The sequence below is a fragment of the Rattus norvegicus genome, chromosome 1 (genome assembly GCF_021556685.1).
Source record: "Rattus norvegicus strain SHRSP/BbbUtx chromosome 1, alternate assembly SHRSP_T2T, whole genome shotgun sequence".
Lineage (NCBI taxonomy): Eukaryota > Metazoa > Chordata > Mammalia > Rodentia > Muridae > Rattus > Rattus norvegicus.
Window position 1 is genome coordinate 105,802,162 of NC_141534.1, and position 16,059 is coordinate 105,818,220.

At 52.0% G+C, this 16,059-nt stretch overlaps 1 protein-coding gene, 1 long non-coding RNA gene and 1 pseudogene across 2 annotated transcripts in view; 2 read left to right on the top strand and 1 right to left on the bottom strand.

Moving 5' to 3' along the window:
* LOC147996793 (uncharacterized) overlaps positions 1-2,145 on the bottom strand; it is a 43,499-nt gene extending 41,354 nt beyond the window's left edge. The window contains exon 1 of the long non-coding RNA XR_015651120.1: positions 1,568-2,145. This is a non-coding gene — a long non-coding RNA (uncharacterized LOC147996793). The remainder of the gene's footprint in view (positions 1-1,567) is intronic.
* Klk1c9 (kallikrein 1-related peptidase C9) lies at positions 714-4,611 on the top strand. The gene is made up of 5 exons (NM_175759.3): positions 714-801; positions 2,512-2,665; positions 3,526-3,812; positions 3,909-4,045; positions 4,410-4,611. The coding sequence occupies exons 1-5, from the start codon at positions 756-758 to the stop codon at positions 4,563-4,565; spliced, it is 780 nt and encodes a 259-aa protein (NP_786935.1). The 5' UTR covers positions 714-755; the 3' UTR covers positions 4,566-4,611.
* Positions 4,612-8,770: 4,159 nt separating this feature from the next.
* On the top strand, positions 8,771-15,849 carry Klk5l-ps2 (kallikrein related-peptidase 5 like, pseudogene 2; annotated as a pseudogene).
* The last annotated feature ends 210 nt before the right edge of the window (positions 15,850-16,059 follow it).

Sequence of the window (16,059 nt, forward strand, 5' to 3'; positions counted from 1 at the left end):
TTTTATTGGTTTGTTTTGAGACAACTTTATATATAATCCTGGCTGTCCTGGAATTCACTATGTAGACCAGGTTGGTCTACATCACAGATTATTAGAGTGTAAAATCACAGAGATCCGCCTGCCTCTGGCTTCAAAGTTCTAGGATTAAAGATGTTCACCATTACCCAGCTCCCAAACTTCTAATAGGAACAATAAAATCAGTGATCCGTAGTCCAAGTCAAAGAAGGCAAGATTTTTGGCATTCTCAAAAAAAGAAAACTTGTATCTGTGGGGAGCTTGCAGATTTCTTGACTGTCAAATTGCAAAGAATTTGTTCTAATGGCTGACTTCTGAGGATCTTCTTGGTCTTGAGGTACAAGATCTTCCTTAGAGCTGTGTTTTGGGGGTCACTTGCTCCAACACATACCTATCATACCCCTTCACTCTCACCCCTGGCCCTGCCATCTCGCTTGGTCCACAGGACATGTACAGGTCCAGGAGCAGCAGGCCCTGCCCCACCAAATATCAGCCAAGTGAAGATATTCAGGGTGACCTAGGATCTACTGGAAAGCTGGTGCAACAGGGCCCTCCCCTCCCCCAGCCATGAGGGTGAAAGCAGGGAATCCACCTCAGTCAGCAAGGGCAGGGCCTTGGCCAGCATCTGGGTGCCAACAGGGCAGGGGCGGGGCTGAGGGAGAACTAGGAGTTTTAAAGGCTCCCCAAGGAGGCTCCTCAGCTCCAAGATCACCACCTGCTGCTACTGGACACACGATATCATGTGGTTCCTGATCCTGTTCCTCGCCCTGTCCCTGGGACAGATTGGTGAGACAGGGTGGGAAGCTGGTGGGGTCACAGCCCTGACTGTTATGCTGCTTTTGGCCCTGGACATCCCTTTCTCCTCTCCCCTCTCCCCTCGCCCCACCTACATTCTAAAGCACCACCTGCTCCTCCTTCTCTTCCCCTGCACCCTGCCAAGTCCCTCACAGTCCTTTCTCCCATGCCAGGCACCTGTTCCCTCCCATTTTCCAGAACTTTCTCCTTCCTTAGCCACCTCATCATCTCTGGGCTTCTCCTGTCTCTCCAAGGAATCTTTCCAAACCCCGATGAACCTTAGGACCTTGCTTGTCTCTCTATTTTGCTGTTTTACCTAGAGCCTAAGATTCCAACCCCTGAGTCAGGAGCTTCCCCAAATCCCACACTAGAGCCCTTGGCTGTCCAGCAGCTGTCAGCCTTCAGCTGCGCTCTCCACATCCTGGTCTCCCATCTTCTCAAGGTGCTCAGTTTCTATTGACAGTTTCACTTCGCAAATTGGCTTCTGACATCAGATAAGTCCCCCGACCCTTCCTGGTGTGGGGAATCAGTCTATGTCCCTTCTCAATGGCTTTTTGGTTGTCTTGTTTTGGGAGGAGGAGTCAGTTCTCAGAAACCAGACATAGACATCAAGTATCTTCAATGATCACTTGGATAGGGTCTCACTGAATGCGGATTTTCCATTTAGACTAAATTGACTGTCTGGAAGGCCTCAGGGGACTCCTACTGCTTCCACCTCTGGTGTTACAGGTGCACACTGCCACACCTGACCTCTTACCTGGGTTCTGGGGAGTTCAGCTCGGGTCCTAATGCTTGCACAGCCAATACTGTAGCAACCAATCCATCTGCCCAGCTCTTGGGAATAAGCACTGAGCTAGTGTCTCATGGTGTAACTCAGGCTTTTCTCTGGTCCGTGGCCACTCTCCTGCCTCTGCCTTCTGTGTGCTGGGATTACAGATATATAATTCCCAAGATTCCCTGTTTCCTAACTCTGTGCTTTGACCTGCTCTTCCCTTCTCTGCAGCCCACCCTCAGCCACAGGCCCCTTGTTCTTTCCAGCCCCACCAACTCCTGTCCTGTCTCGCTGGAACCCCACTGCACAGCTCTAGTTCCCATTCTGTGCAGGACATCCCAAGACTGAACACCTAACCCTAACACCCCACACCAACTGTGTCCTCCTCTCTCCCTAACAGTGGTATGACTTGTTTACCTCCTTTTCCACCCCTGTGCTGTCTTCAGGCTGCCTCCAAGAGAACCCTGAACCTCACCAACACCCTGACCATTTGCCCCTGCCCACTCCGTGGGAAGCAGAACCGTTCCCTCACATCCCCCAGAGTCTCCTTCTCCGACTGCTTGTCCAGGCTCAAACTCTGTTCTTAGGGAGCCCCACCCTCATAGGTATCATCTCCACCATAGACCCTAACAGGACTGAGAATGGACTGTAATCCCATCTCTCTCTCTCTCTCTCTCTCTCTCTCTCTCTCTCTCTCTCTCTCTCTCTCTCTCTCTCTCTCATTGCCTGCCATCCTGTAACCTGATTTCTCCTTCAGGAGTTATTTCTGTCGCCACAACATTGATCTCCCTACAAAGATCAGCCATACTTGAGTCCCTTCCCCACATCTTCTGGCCATGTCCCAGCCCTGCCTAACTGTGTCCCCCAACACTACATCCATACCCCCTATCTGTTCCAACCATAACCCCACCCCCGTGTACCTGTTACAGATGCTGCACCTCCTGGCCAGTCTCGGGTTGTTGGAGGATATAACTGTGAGACGAATTCCCAACCCTGGCAAGTGGCTGTCATTGGTACAACTTTCTGCGGGGGTGTCCTGATAGACCCCAGCTGGGTGATCACAGCTGCCCACTGCTATAGCAAGTGAGTAAGGGAGGGGACAGGAATGACTACATGGCCAGGCTGGGGTACTGAAGAACAGGAGGGTGAGACGGGCTCAAAGTCTAAAGAGGTCCAACAGGGCTGGACCCATGGTCTGTCCATGACCTCCTAGGTCTCTTTGCTCCTCTCTCCATGCTTGTGTTCGAGTCCTGGCTCTTTCTTTTCTGTCTTATTTTTCATGTCTCCTGCCTATATTCACATCTGAATGTCTCTGTGGCCGTCTGTCACTCTGTGATTCCTCCTTGGGTCTCGGCCCATCTCAGTCTGGGTCTGGGTCTCATGTGTCCTCTTTTATTACTACTGACAATACTGGAGAACAGGCCTAAAGGCCCCTGAGGATACAAAGTCATGTCCCTGAATGTAGGGTGAGCCTGAATGTAGGATGTGAGAGAATTCCTCACTCTCGTCAGAGAAGCTCGGCCTTTAGGAACTTCTGTCCATTCACAGGACATAGGGAAGGGCTGGTCAGAGCTGGAGCTGGGTGAGGTAACTGAGTACAGAGGGAGAGCAGGATGCTCGCAGTGGGGGAGGGGAGTTAGGGGAGGGGAGCTCAGACTTGGGCTGTGGGCCAGGCCTTACCTACTGGGGAAGTTCAGCCCTGTTTCAGCTGCACCTGAGCAGCTCTCAGGCCTTCCCCTTCCTCCCTGTCCCCTCTTCCCTTGTCCTCTGTCTCTGTCTCTATTTCTCTAAATGTGTGTGTGTGTGTGTGTGTGTGTGTGTGTGTGTGTGTGTTTCTGTCTGACTCTCTTCTTTCCTCCCTCACTCCTCCCCCTTTCCCTGTACTCTGCCCAATCTCCCTGATTGCCTCTTCTCATTCAATCCATCTCCTTCCCTGCCCTCAGGAATTATCGTGTTTTGCTGGGCCGAAACAACCTAGTTAAAGATGAACCCTTTGCTCAGCGCCGGCTTGTCAGCCAAAGCTTCCAACACCCTGACTACATCCCAGTCTTCATGAGGAACCACACCCGACAACGTGCGTATGACCACAACAATGACCTGATGCTGCTCCACCTCAGCAAGCCTGCTGACATCACAGGTGGTGTGAAGGTCATCGATCTGCCCACTGAGGAGCCCAAAGTGGGGAGCATCTGCCTTGCCTCAGGCTGGGGCATGACCAACCCCTCTGAGAGTAAGTCTAAGCCAGGAAACACAGCTGGGTGTGAGGGAGAGGCAGACACGATGTGGCTGGGGTCTGCTCATGACCCTCTTGCCTCCTGATCTACAGTGAAATTAAGTCATGATCTCCAGTGTGTGAACATCCACCTTCTGTCTAATGAGAAGTGCATCGAAACCTACAAAAACATTGAGACAGATGTCACGCTGTGTGCAGGAGAGATGGATGGGGGCAAAGACACTTGCACGGTGAGACAGCCCCTCCCTGCGGTGAGGTGAAGGGCTGAGAGAGGGAACTGAGGTTCTCAATTCCCACTTCCACACCCTGTCTAAGCAGATGCTTGGTTTCCTTCCTATGGAAGTGATGTGAGCTGGGAGGGGAGGATCCTGCAGCTGGTACTATTCCTCCTCATTGACTTGGCTTCAGGGACTGGCCTGTCCACCCCTCACTCCTTGTAAGAGATGTCCTCCAAAGAACAGGGTTCTGTCCCCTACGGGCCAGAGCTGCCTCTTAGACGCCCCCTGCCTTCCTCCTTCTGAAATCAGTTCCAAGATGTCAAGTAGAACCCAACTCCCAACTCCTTCCTTACTCCTGTCCCTCTCCTTCTTTCAGGGTGACTCAGGAGGCCCCCTCATCTGTGATGGTGTGCTCCAGGGCCTCACATCGGGGGGCGCTACCCCATGCGCTAAACCCAAAACACCGGCAATCTATGCCAAACTTATTAAGTTCACCTCCTGGATAAAAAAAGTTATGAAGGAAAACCCCTGAGTGTCACACTGTGCCCTGGTCTCAATAAAACCCACCATGCAGCACACATGTTCAAGTTCTGATTCTCTCTCACCTTCTGGAGTCTGGAGCTGGGAGTCCACCCAGCTAAGGTCAGGACTCCCAAAGCAGGTCGACAAGGGATAGGGGTCCATGTACAGTTGGCTTAAGGGATGGCCTTGAGACAAAAGCAGACAAAAGGCTCAGACCAAGTCAGCGATGGCACAGGGGTCTCTTCTGGCAAGGAACATGTTCAGATCTCAAAGTTTAGTAAAGTTAGACACAACTGAAAGGTCAACTCCATCTAGGCCCGACCCTACACTGGAGGCAGAAGAGATGACAAGCAGTCAGACACTGAATACTTAGCCTGCTGGTCTGGTTTTATTGAGTCTTGGAAGCCAGGAGAGTGGCGGGGATGTTATATTAATTAAGCCTTTTCTTCCTGGGGAGGGTCCACAGAAGGGTAGGTTCTGCCCCCAAGGCTAGGCTACAGAGTATCCCCCTGAAACCCATGGAGGGTATGTCTCTAGTAGTAACAAAGGATGAAGAGTGGCTTAGGGGCATGCCCTGTGGGGCAGAGCATCGCCCGGCTTGGGAAAAGGGCCACATTGCTCCCTTTGCCTTAGACCACAAACCAGTGTGTGCGCAGAGGGACATAGCCGCAGATGAGAGTATTGGAGGACTTTCAGAGGAGGGTCCCTGCCAAGACTCAGGCAGTAAGGAGTGGGTCCTAGAGCTGGGAATGGGGCTTGCCACCTGTGTCCCCAGGGTGCTACCTGCTCTCAGAGGAAGTATGGGACCTCAAGGGAGGTCTGATGGAAACTGAGCCACAGGGACCGAGGTAGAGGCATCAGGCTGCGGGGACTCATCAGTGTCCTGAGAAGTTGCGTCGTCCCTCTGTTGGGGAGGCTCGAGGTATTTCACAAAGCTGCTTGCAGTAGACAGCTTCTGGGCGGGCGCCAAGCTTCTGGCCGAAATGGACAGCTGCTGCAAGTGTAAGGAGTGGTGTCGAGAGGCCCAACGGAAGTAGCTGAGCCTCCGCTCCATGAAAGGCGTACTGTAGCTCCACATCCGCACTTGGTTGAGGAAGGATAAAGTCCTTGTGGGAAGGGACCCCGTGGGCACTCGACTCAGAGCCCCACCCCAAGCCCCAACTCGGTCCTGGAGGCTTGACCCCCTTTCCTGGGCTCCTGCTCTGCCCTACCCTGGCCTCGCCCTTCCCTGTGAGACCCAGCCATCACAAGTCCACAGTATCAAGTCTTTGGTGCACCAGCACAGGGAGAAGGCCAGCTGGTAGGATACCTGTGGCATTGGGCACAGCCTGTTGCAGTTGAAGACAAAGAAATTCAGGTTGAGGAGAATCAGCAGCTCTACACTGGGGTGGGGCTGGAGAAGCACAGAAAGCTAGACAGGGAACACCACCCCACACCCCAAATGGAGATAAATGGAGACAACCACCCTGACACGCTATAAGTGGACACACACAAACACACACACACAAATACACACACACAAACACACACACACGCAGTACAAATGGATACATACTAAGAGGGGAAAAGAAAATGGGAGAAAAAACCATCAGTGACAACTAGTGGGCATAGGCTTTTAATCCCAGCTACTTACGATGCTGAGGCAAGACAATGGTATATTCACAGCCAGCATAGAATAGAATGAGACCACAGCCAGTGTGAGCGACAAAGAAAGCCTTAGAAAGTCACAGAGACTTTCTAAGAGCAGCAGAAATGCAAATCTAGCCACACCTCTGGGTAGGAGGCATCTCTGGGCTTGGGTGGGGAATCCCAGTCACCCCTCTCCTTGCCAACTCTTACCGATGCCAATGCTGAGGAAACTGAACATGAAGTCTATCTTGTTCAGTCAGGGGCAGACTGGTCAGGAGGAAAGGAACATGGTGGACAGGAGAATGAGGCATAGTGCCAGGGCCAGAAATATGAAGCGCTTGCTCATGTGAATGTACAGTGTGGAGGAGACTCAGAGAGATGGCTACAGTTACCCCCTCCTCATTGTTGCTCTCTGTCTCTCTGTCTCTGTCTCTGTCTCTCTTTCTGTCTCTGTTTCTCTGTGTGTGTGTGTGCGCACGCTTGTGTATGGGAGGGGAGTTGTCTGTCCTTCTTCTCACACCATAAGGAATCCAACCTAATTACTCCAGCAGCGGGGATGGAGAGCCATCTCAAGGCCAGCCTGAGTAGTTTAGAGACACCTAGACCTTATCTGTCTCAGAATACAAAGTATAAGCAGTCCAGGAGTCCTGGGGCTGTGGCTTCATTGGTGGAATGCTTGCCTAGCATGTGTGAAGTCCTACACTCCAGCCTCAGCACTGTGCTGAACTGAGGTGGTAGCACACTCAGGGGATCCCCGCCCTTGGAAGGAGGATCAGAAATTCAAGGTTAGCCACAGCTACTCATTGGCCTGGAGGCCAGCCTGGGCTACATGAGACCCTGTCCCAAAAAAGGCAGAGAATGGGAATATAGCTCAGCACCTGTCTAGAATCAGCCAGTGAGGGTCTGGGGCTTACTTCAGAGGTAGAGCACCTGCCTAGAATCCTCCAATGAGGTTGTTCTGAGGACATGGCTCAGTGGTAGAGCCACTGTGGAGTGTAAGGCTCTGGGTTCTAACTTCAGCAAACACCGATCCCACCCCCAAAAAGAAGAAAAAGCGTCACCTCCACTCACATTACCAAAATGACTATGTAGAATGTCTAAAGTAATCCTACTACCACTCACAGAGTTACATACCACCACCAACAGTGCCCCTACTGTGAGCTCTTACCTACTCCCCAAAAGAGACTCCTGGGAAAGCGCACATGGCCCACCCCATAGTCACCTCTAGCACCCATTATCAGGACCCACAGTCTATGTATACACTGACCAGTGAATTGGCCCACGTTGGCCTCCTGTAGTCAATCCAGAAGCTGATGAAGCCAGTGTATGGACAATACACATAGACCATCGGACCATCCACCACACTGAACACCGACAAAGTTTTGAGGAAGATGAAGACGAGGGACCAGGCCTGTAGAACCAAATTTTGGTCCTCCACCAAGGAACAGAGCAGGTCAGCTGGGGAGGGAGAAAGTTCTAGGGACCTGGGTCTTCTCTCCAAGCTCTCACTGCCAACCTTCATCCTCATCCTCATTTCCATTCCACCCTCTCATCTACAACCAGTTCCCTGGGGAAGTGTCTGCAGCTCATCTCCAACACCAGGTCAACTCTTCCCATTCCCACTGGCCTCCTGTGACACAGTACACCTATCTCAAACTCCAGCTGACTGATGATGCATGCATGACTGGATGAGTACATGAATGAACTCACGAGTGCACGAATGCATGCTTCCTGTCTCATCCTTTAGAGCAAAGAACAGTGTAGTTTCCAGAACAACATGGGCACAGAGGCCTAGGACACAAGGAGAACTTGGTGGATAAATGATCACCTCCTCAGTTAGCCTGGATTCGGACTAGCCTGCCTATGTTGGAGCTTATAATGCACACATGCATACACCCAGGTCAAATGTGATAGTTGCCATGACAGTTGAAATAGTCTAGATGCTCAATGACAGGGGGTCAGTCTGAAACCTGCAACAGCAGCTAGGTATCAAAGGCTAAGTATTTCTTCTTCTCTGTAACAACCCATGCTGAATGAACTCTCCCAGTCCAAACCCTAAAATAAAAACAATACTCCTAAGTACACATAGGGGTCCTGTGGAAGAACAGTCTTTGTTTCTGTGGCCATGTTATTTTTATTAGCCTAGGCTGAAACAGGTCCACAACCACAGACTTTTTATTTACTGTCCTAAGCAGTAAAGAAGTTGGTTGCAAAGAGGGACAGTACATTCACTGCTAGGACAGCAAGCAAAGCAGATCTCCAGAGATGCCATCTCCCCAGGCTGCCTGCTGGGCAAACATCCATGAAGGGCAGCCTGGGAAGGGACAGGAGAGAGGGCCTGGCTGGAAGAGACACAGCAGACTCGTGTCTCCTCACAGTGTTGCTCTGGCCTCTCCCAGCTGCAGGGCACCTCAGCAGTGTGTCAGGAAATACTGTCAGCTACATTCCTCATCTCCTTGGCAGCCAACGCTGCAGGTCCAGGTCCTCACTGTCTTCAGCAGCCTGCTGTCAGTAGAGAAGAAAGGCAGGGTTAGAGTCTGTGGGGATTGGCTGAGTGGAGACCCTGGGTGGGAGTGGAAGGGCGGGATGGCTGGGTTCTGGAAGAGGAAGAGGGTGAGGTTGGGCTTGGGTGAGGAGGGCTTAGGTCTGGCCCCTGAGGCTCCTGAGGGGCAGACTGGAGAGACACCATCTCATCAATACTGAGATGGGAATGTCACATGGTGTCCAGGAGTCCCATATCCTTGGAGGAAAATCTGGAAGCCAAGAGGCTGAGTTCCAGTTGTGTGTGTCTGGGAGCAACATGTCCCTTAGAGGCAGGGACAATTGGTCCAGGTTGTCAGGGAAGAGCATGGGACCTCCAGGTTTCCAAAGAGATGGAGAAAGATGTTCTGCCCCTGCCATGGTCTCTTCTTCTTCCCATGCCTCTGCAGGGTGCTCCAGAGATAGCACAGTGAGCCTTTTGAGAAGCCCTAGGGGTTTGCGGGGTTATCTCACCTCACCCAGAAACCAGGATCTGAAGTCTACTGCCATGATCTGCCATGCCATGACCTTCACCCAGTTCCCAGGCCAGGGTCACACTGTGTGCTCACTCATGTCCATTTCTAGGGACAGCTTGTGTGATGCTCCCTGGAACCTGGGTCAGACGAGCATCCTGTGAGGCAAGGGAAGCTGGTTGAAAGGAGGATGAGGTAGGCCAGGCTTTCAGTGATGGCTACTGGGTAGTATCAGGAAAGGCCTGCCTTTAGAGGCATCGTCTCCTTCCACTGGCCTTTCAGGTCACTGAGAGATGTTGAACTGTGCTGATAACCAAGGACCTCAGCCATGTCTAGAATAAGGACTAGTCAGGGCGCTTGGCACACAGGAACTTATGTGTCAGAGTGGAGTTGGGGGCAGGGACTCCTCTGCAGTCCTAACTGAGAGGGACTCAGGTGACAAATGTGGGGTCCATTTGAGCATCAGGATATGCTGGTTTGGCGTTCCTCTGAGCAGTTCAAATACTGAGCACAGAGGATGGAGATCAGAGAGAATGGAGGACTAGGGCACAGTTGGGGAGAGCTCACCCGGTCAGTGGCCAGGCTTTCGCTCTGATTCTCCTGTGAGACATCAATGCAATTTTCAATCCAACCACATATGAGCTCCAGGTCTTTGAGAAGACACGGGGTTTCCTATATTTGGTATTCTCTCTTGGCCTGAGAGAATATGGCCATCTGTGGAGAATGCATGGGAACGGAGGGTGCTTAGGGAACTCAGTGAACCCCACATCCTCCACAGGAGCTGCACTCTCACATGCTACAGGCTCAGTCATGGAGGGTCCTTCTCCTGATGGGAGGGTGCTGGACAGGAGCATCTGTGAGCCATGAGGAGCAGCCCTGTGACAAGGGAGTGCACATCTGCATGTGTGAGGGTGGAGTCAGAGGTTCTGAGTGCTGAGACCGTTTCAGCTTCATTAGAGCCTGGACTCGGGCTGTGAGGAAAGTGCTGGGGACGCAAGCAGAAAGATCTGAGTCCCAATCCTAAGAACTCCACCTGTCACACACACACACCTGAAACCACCATTGATGAGTGGTGTGAGGACAGCATGGTTGCTTAGGCTTGCTGACCACCATCTGAGCTCCTGATTCAGAGAGACCTTGTCTCAAAAGAGTAAGGGGGACACTGACAGTGGGGGACATCCTGTCCTCCCCTGCCCTCCATGCCTGACACAGATGCCTGTACCAGCAGATACATTCACACACACACACACACACACACACACACAGAGAGAGAGAGAGAGAGAGAGAGAGAGAGAGAGAGAGAGAGAGACTAAAAAAAAACACGTAAATATTCAGAGTTGTTAGAGAGATGGTCTTGACCTCAGAGCGGCAAAGGGACCATTGGCATAGATTGTATTGACCACTGAGACTTGGAAGTGAGGTTTTTATTGGGGTCTAGATAAGGAAACTTTGATTGAGTGCCAGTCATACCCCTGTTCTTGTCACCCTTTCCTGAACTTTCAGCTTCTTTGATCAAGCTGCCCTGCCCATGGGCCCTTCCCAAATTAGATCCCAGTCCCCAGGAATCCATCCAGTGTCCGCAGAACTAGAAGATATGGGTTCTCATGCTCAGCCACTGTGCTTAGTGCAAGTGTACAGCTCACAGACTAAGAGGCTTGAATCATATATCTCCTGTGTGCCGGCAGGCGGGGCAGGATTGTGAAGGGGTGAAGGCTTTCTAAGGCCTTGTAGAGAGACCAAGAGACCTCAGCTCAAAGCTAACACCCTGCTGCCATGTGGTTCCTGGTTCTGTGCCTCATGCTGTCTCTAGGGGAATATGGTAAGAAGTTGAGAGTTCCACAGGAAGAAAAGGGGACCAGACTCCTCCCTTATTTCCCATAAGTCTTCCCTCTCACAGTATCATTCTCCACCCCATGGTGTTCCTAGGATGAGGAAAGGGTGTTTTTATTTCTTGTGGTGCCACCCTGACACCCTTTCTCAGCCCTACCATGCTGCATAGATGTTCCTGCTCCTTTTCTCTACATTGACGTCCTAGAACATCTCTTTTAGTCCACACCCTGCCTCCAGCCAATTTACCTCAGGCACAGATCCTGGGTCATCTCTGTCTGTCGTGGCTGGATTCAGAATTCTTCACTAAAAAACATCACTCTGCCTTCCAGCACCCCTTAGCTTAACCAGAACATTCTTGTCATTCTCACACACACTCAACTATCACCCTTGGCCCTCCACTGTGACTTCTGTCTCCCACTTCTTTTGCTGGGAACATAGATTCCCATGACACACCCTGTTCTATCATATGACTAAGAGATCTAGTCAAGACCAGCAATAGCTCTGCCCTCTACAATCTGGAATTGAGGAACATTTCCCCTCGTCCAGTCCAGGATCATTGGAGGCTAGGAGTGTGAGAGACATTCCCAAACCTAGCAGGTGCCTGTGTATCACCGTGACAAGGCTGTCAGGGACGGGGGGCATCCTGGTCCTACCCAGGTGGGGACTCACAATTGCCCAGTGCATCCCAGGTAGGATGGGCTTAAGGGTAGCAGTGGCCAGAGCACTTGCCTGACAAGCTAGGGTCCCTGGGATCCACCTCCCAATCACATTAGTAGGAGGACAATTGGGGTGAGGAAGCTCCTCTTCTTCAAGGAAAAACATGACACCCTCTTCCTTGGAAGACCTCATGGGAGGTATAGGTCTAAGGGATGAAGGTTGGCACTGGGTCAGAAGGGCAGAGTGGTGAGTGGGCCATGAGCACCTGAGTCTCTCCTCGTGTCTCCCCATGTTCCTGTCTCACTGTCTTTGCGATCCTGCTCTTTGTGTGACTTTGTGAAACTGTATTTTTGTCTCTCCTCTTTCCCTGACTCCATGCCTATGCATCTGTCCTATCTCTGTCCTCCTTTGGGTGCCTCTATGACCATCTGTCACTCTTGGTCCCCCCGTCCAGATCTCTGTCCAACTCTCTCTGGGTCTGGGTCTCTCTCTCCATCCCCCATCTCTACTGAACACACTGAAGAACTGGGTTCTCTGGACCCTAGTAAGCAGGAAGGGGGTCCATATGCACGTGTGAGGGAAGTCCTCAGCCTCTCCAGATCAACCTGGCATTGTAGGATCATGTCCACTCTGGGGGGCACACAATGAGAGGATGGGCTGGGCTGGGACAGGGCAGCTGGATGGGTACAGAGAGAGGGCAGGGTACTGGGAGGAAGTGGGCTCAAAGCTTCAGCTGTGACCGTGTCTTGGGAGCCAGGCTAGCTCAGGCTAGCCCCGTGCACCTGAGTGGCTCTCAGGCCTGCCCTTTCCCTGTTCCATTTCCCCTTCTCTCTTTACTTCCTGCCTCACTGCCCACTTCCTCTATTTGACACAGCCTTTCGTCCATCCCCAGTCTCTTCTCTCCCATGTACTTGCTGCTCCCCACGGCCTTCCCCATGCCACTCCATGCTGCCCCTTCCCTCCATTAAATTGGTAGCTCTCTTGTTTTAATCATATGTGAGTGGTGTATGTGTGCGTACCGTTGGAGAGTGTGTGCACAGGCATGTGTGTATGGAGGTCAGGAGCAGATGTCAGCTGTCTTCCTCTCTCTCTCACTCTCGAGCTTGTGTTTTGTAACTTTAACGATCAAGTTTATTTGTTTTGTATGTGTGAGTGTGTGTGTGTGTGTTTGTTGGAGCACGTATGACAGTGCGTGAGCTAGTAGGTCACAAGACAGCCTGCAAGAGTAAGTTCCCTCCCTCCACCATGGAAGACGTGGAATTGAACTCGGGTCATGATGCTTGACTGCAAATTCCCCTACCAACTGAGATGCTTCACTGACTGTATCTTTATTCTTTAATCACCTTAATAAAAAATCCTGTATATGAGTGTTTTGCTTCTATGTGTGTCTGTGCACTATGAACTAGAGTTACAGACACTTGTGAGCCAGCAGGTTTGTGCTGGGAATTGAACCCAGGTCCTCTGAAAAAGCAGTCAGTGCTCTTAACCACTGAGCCACCATCTGTCTAGCCATCTTCTGCCCATATTTTTTGAGACAGGAGCTCAAATATTCAGCATAGCGGGGTCCCAGGCAACACTAGAGATCACCATGTCCCTGTGTCCTCAGCCCAGGAATTTCAGGCATGTGCCCTTCAGCCTGATTGGCATCTGAGTTCCCAAGGTCAAAGTCAGGTGCTCACACTAGTGCAGTAAGCTTGTTACCCACTGAGCCTTCTCACACCCTGCTGTCCCTGCCTTTTCCATTCTCTGTCTGGCTTCACTCCCTCTCCTTCCTGTACTTTCCTGCTCTCTCTGCTGTCCACACTCTCTTTCCCCATCCATTTCTCCTCTCATTCTCCCTTCTGTCCAGATCCCATGCCCACTCCTTATCCCTCATCACAGCTTCCTCCCTAGCAAAAGCAAGGTAAGGCTGGGACAACACAGCCTGAATGCTGATGAAGACACTGGCCAGTACGTCCCTGTCTGACATTCCAACCCACACCCACTCTACAACATGAGCCTCCGAATGCCCATGTTTCTCAGTCCAGATGCTGACAACAGCCACGACCTGATGCTGCTTCAGCTGAGTGAAGGGTCTGCCCACTGAAGATCCTAAGCTGGGGAGCCGCTGCCTGGCATCCGACTGGGGCAGCACCAGGCCAGATAAGTGTATGCCTGGGTTAGATCCTGTAACCTGGACCAGGAAGTACGGTTCTGGAGGAACAGGCCAGGCAACTAAGCTCCTGTGTTGCTGTCATGGTTGTGTTCTCTCGGCCCACACCTCTAAGTACAAAGATGCTGCAGTGTGTGGACCTCACCCTCATGTCCACTGATGTCTCTAAGGACGCTTATTCACAGAGGGTGACAGAACTCATGCTGTGTGCTGGACACCAGGAAGGCAGCAAAGATACCTGCATAGTGAGCAGCCCCACACCCCAGGTCACTGAGACAAGACAAGAAGACAACCAGAGTGAAAGAAACTGATTCTTGCCTGAGGCCCAGCCAGCAGCTCCTCAGATGCTTAGGCACCTTAGCCCATCAGCACCATGCCCTGCAGTGTCTCACACCCTCCTCTGCTCCAGTCCTGTCCCTTCTCCTTCCCAAGTGACCCTATGTCTATGACTCTTCCACATCCAGGCTTCTCAGTCTGTGAACACCTTTTCTTATGGATCTCCATGGTGCCTATGACCATCCTAGACCCTGGGCAGCCAACAGTGAGCCTAGTGCAGCCCCACCCACCCAGAGCACAGTTGTGGGGTGTGGGGAATGCTGCATTGTTCTTCCTGGGCCAGCATTTCTACTCCACAGACAGAGAAGACAACACACCAGGTCATCCATCGTGGCGAGCTCATGAGTTGTTAGATTAGCCTCAGGAGCACGGAAGGCAACTGCATCATCAAAGAGCCTGCCCCAGGATAGCTCTTAGGAAAGCTGTATCTCCTGAGTCGCCTGCACAGCTCAAGCCGTTCCCCTCAAGACTCTCCTGTCCTGAGGGGCCTCCTGATCCCCATGCTCATGCCAGGAGGGGGGTTTGGATGTGGAGAACACAGATCCAGAAAAGGGGGCAGCCATAAGCACCAAGAACAACTCAGGCGGATGGGGTAGAATGTCATAAGGTGGTGGGGTCACGGGGCAGACAAGAGGCCTGAGATGCTGGGAGGGTCACTGTGGTAGGAGGGGATTTTGTGTGCAAGGTTAGAAGAGGCAGCACCTGACACAAGGGTGCAGGGTACTTGGAACTAGGGAGGGAGCAGAGGGGGAGGCAGGTACCAGGTCCCCAGGGGAGGAGCTAGAGGGCTTGGGGGTAACCAAGGAACTTGTGACTAAATTAATGTCAGCAGACAGAGTGTGAACGGGGCTCAGAGCACACGAGGGGTTGCTTTCAGCAGGGCCTCAGCTGGGCCACATGAGACACTTTACTCTCTGGTGTGCTGGAAGCTGGCTCTGGGTGGTGCTGGACTGAGCTGGGACAAGCTGACTCTGCTCTCAGGCGCCCTCTGGTGGTCATGAGATGAGGCTGCAGGAAGGCTGAAGGGGGAGGGCTTGTCTAGGGCTTGAGCTGGATGAGGACTCCAACCAGATCTTTATCCTCATCTGATCTCACCCCACCCCCTCCCTCGCAGGTGTTTGCCACAGTCTCTCCTGCTGCATTACCTCCAAACTACCCTTCTAGTGTCAGAGCTGGCCTTTCCCAGCCCCTTGGATATGAGGTGTCTGTCTTAGAAAAAGTTCAGGGGAATGAAGCCAGATGACACTGGAGGAAATGTCACCTCTGTTCCCCTACTGCTGACCTGGGGACCCTGCCTTCTGTTCCCCACACTGACACGGAGACACTGCCTTCAGTACAGGAGCTGCATCTGTTTGCCTTCCCCTCTGCCCGGGGCTTCAGGCTGTGTTCCCTTTGGGATGCTATCCTGCATTTTCCTGGCAGGCAAACTGCAAAGTTTCGATCAGTAATCTGTTGGTGGCTAAGGATGAGAGGTGGGGCACCTAGACAGAAAGTGGGATGTTCTCTCACTCTGCCTCCGTGCCTTCTTCTCTCAGGGTGACTCTGGAACCACACTCCTCTGTGATAGGATGCTCCAAGGGATTACATCATGGGGTGGTAACCCCTGTGCCTATCCTAAGAAGCCTAGCATATTCACCAAAGTGTCAAAACGCATGAGCTGGATCAAGGCCAACCTACAGATCACATGAGGTCCCGAGCCTTCCCTAGTAATCTGACAACCATCTATTTCATGTTCTACAATTTCCCTTTTTATGACCTATAGGCATCGGAGGGCCTATGACTCAGCTGGCAGAATACAAAGCCTCCTGAATCTTCCAACTCAGGTGCTTAGCAGGAAGAACGAGCAGAGACACTTGGTTCTGGAGGTCTCAGATGGGTTCCCTATGCCTCTCCCAACTTAAGAAGCA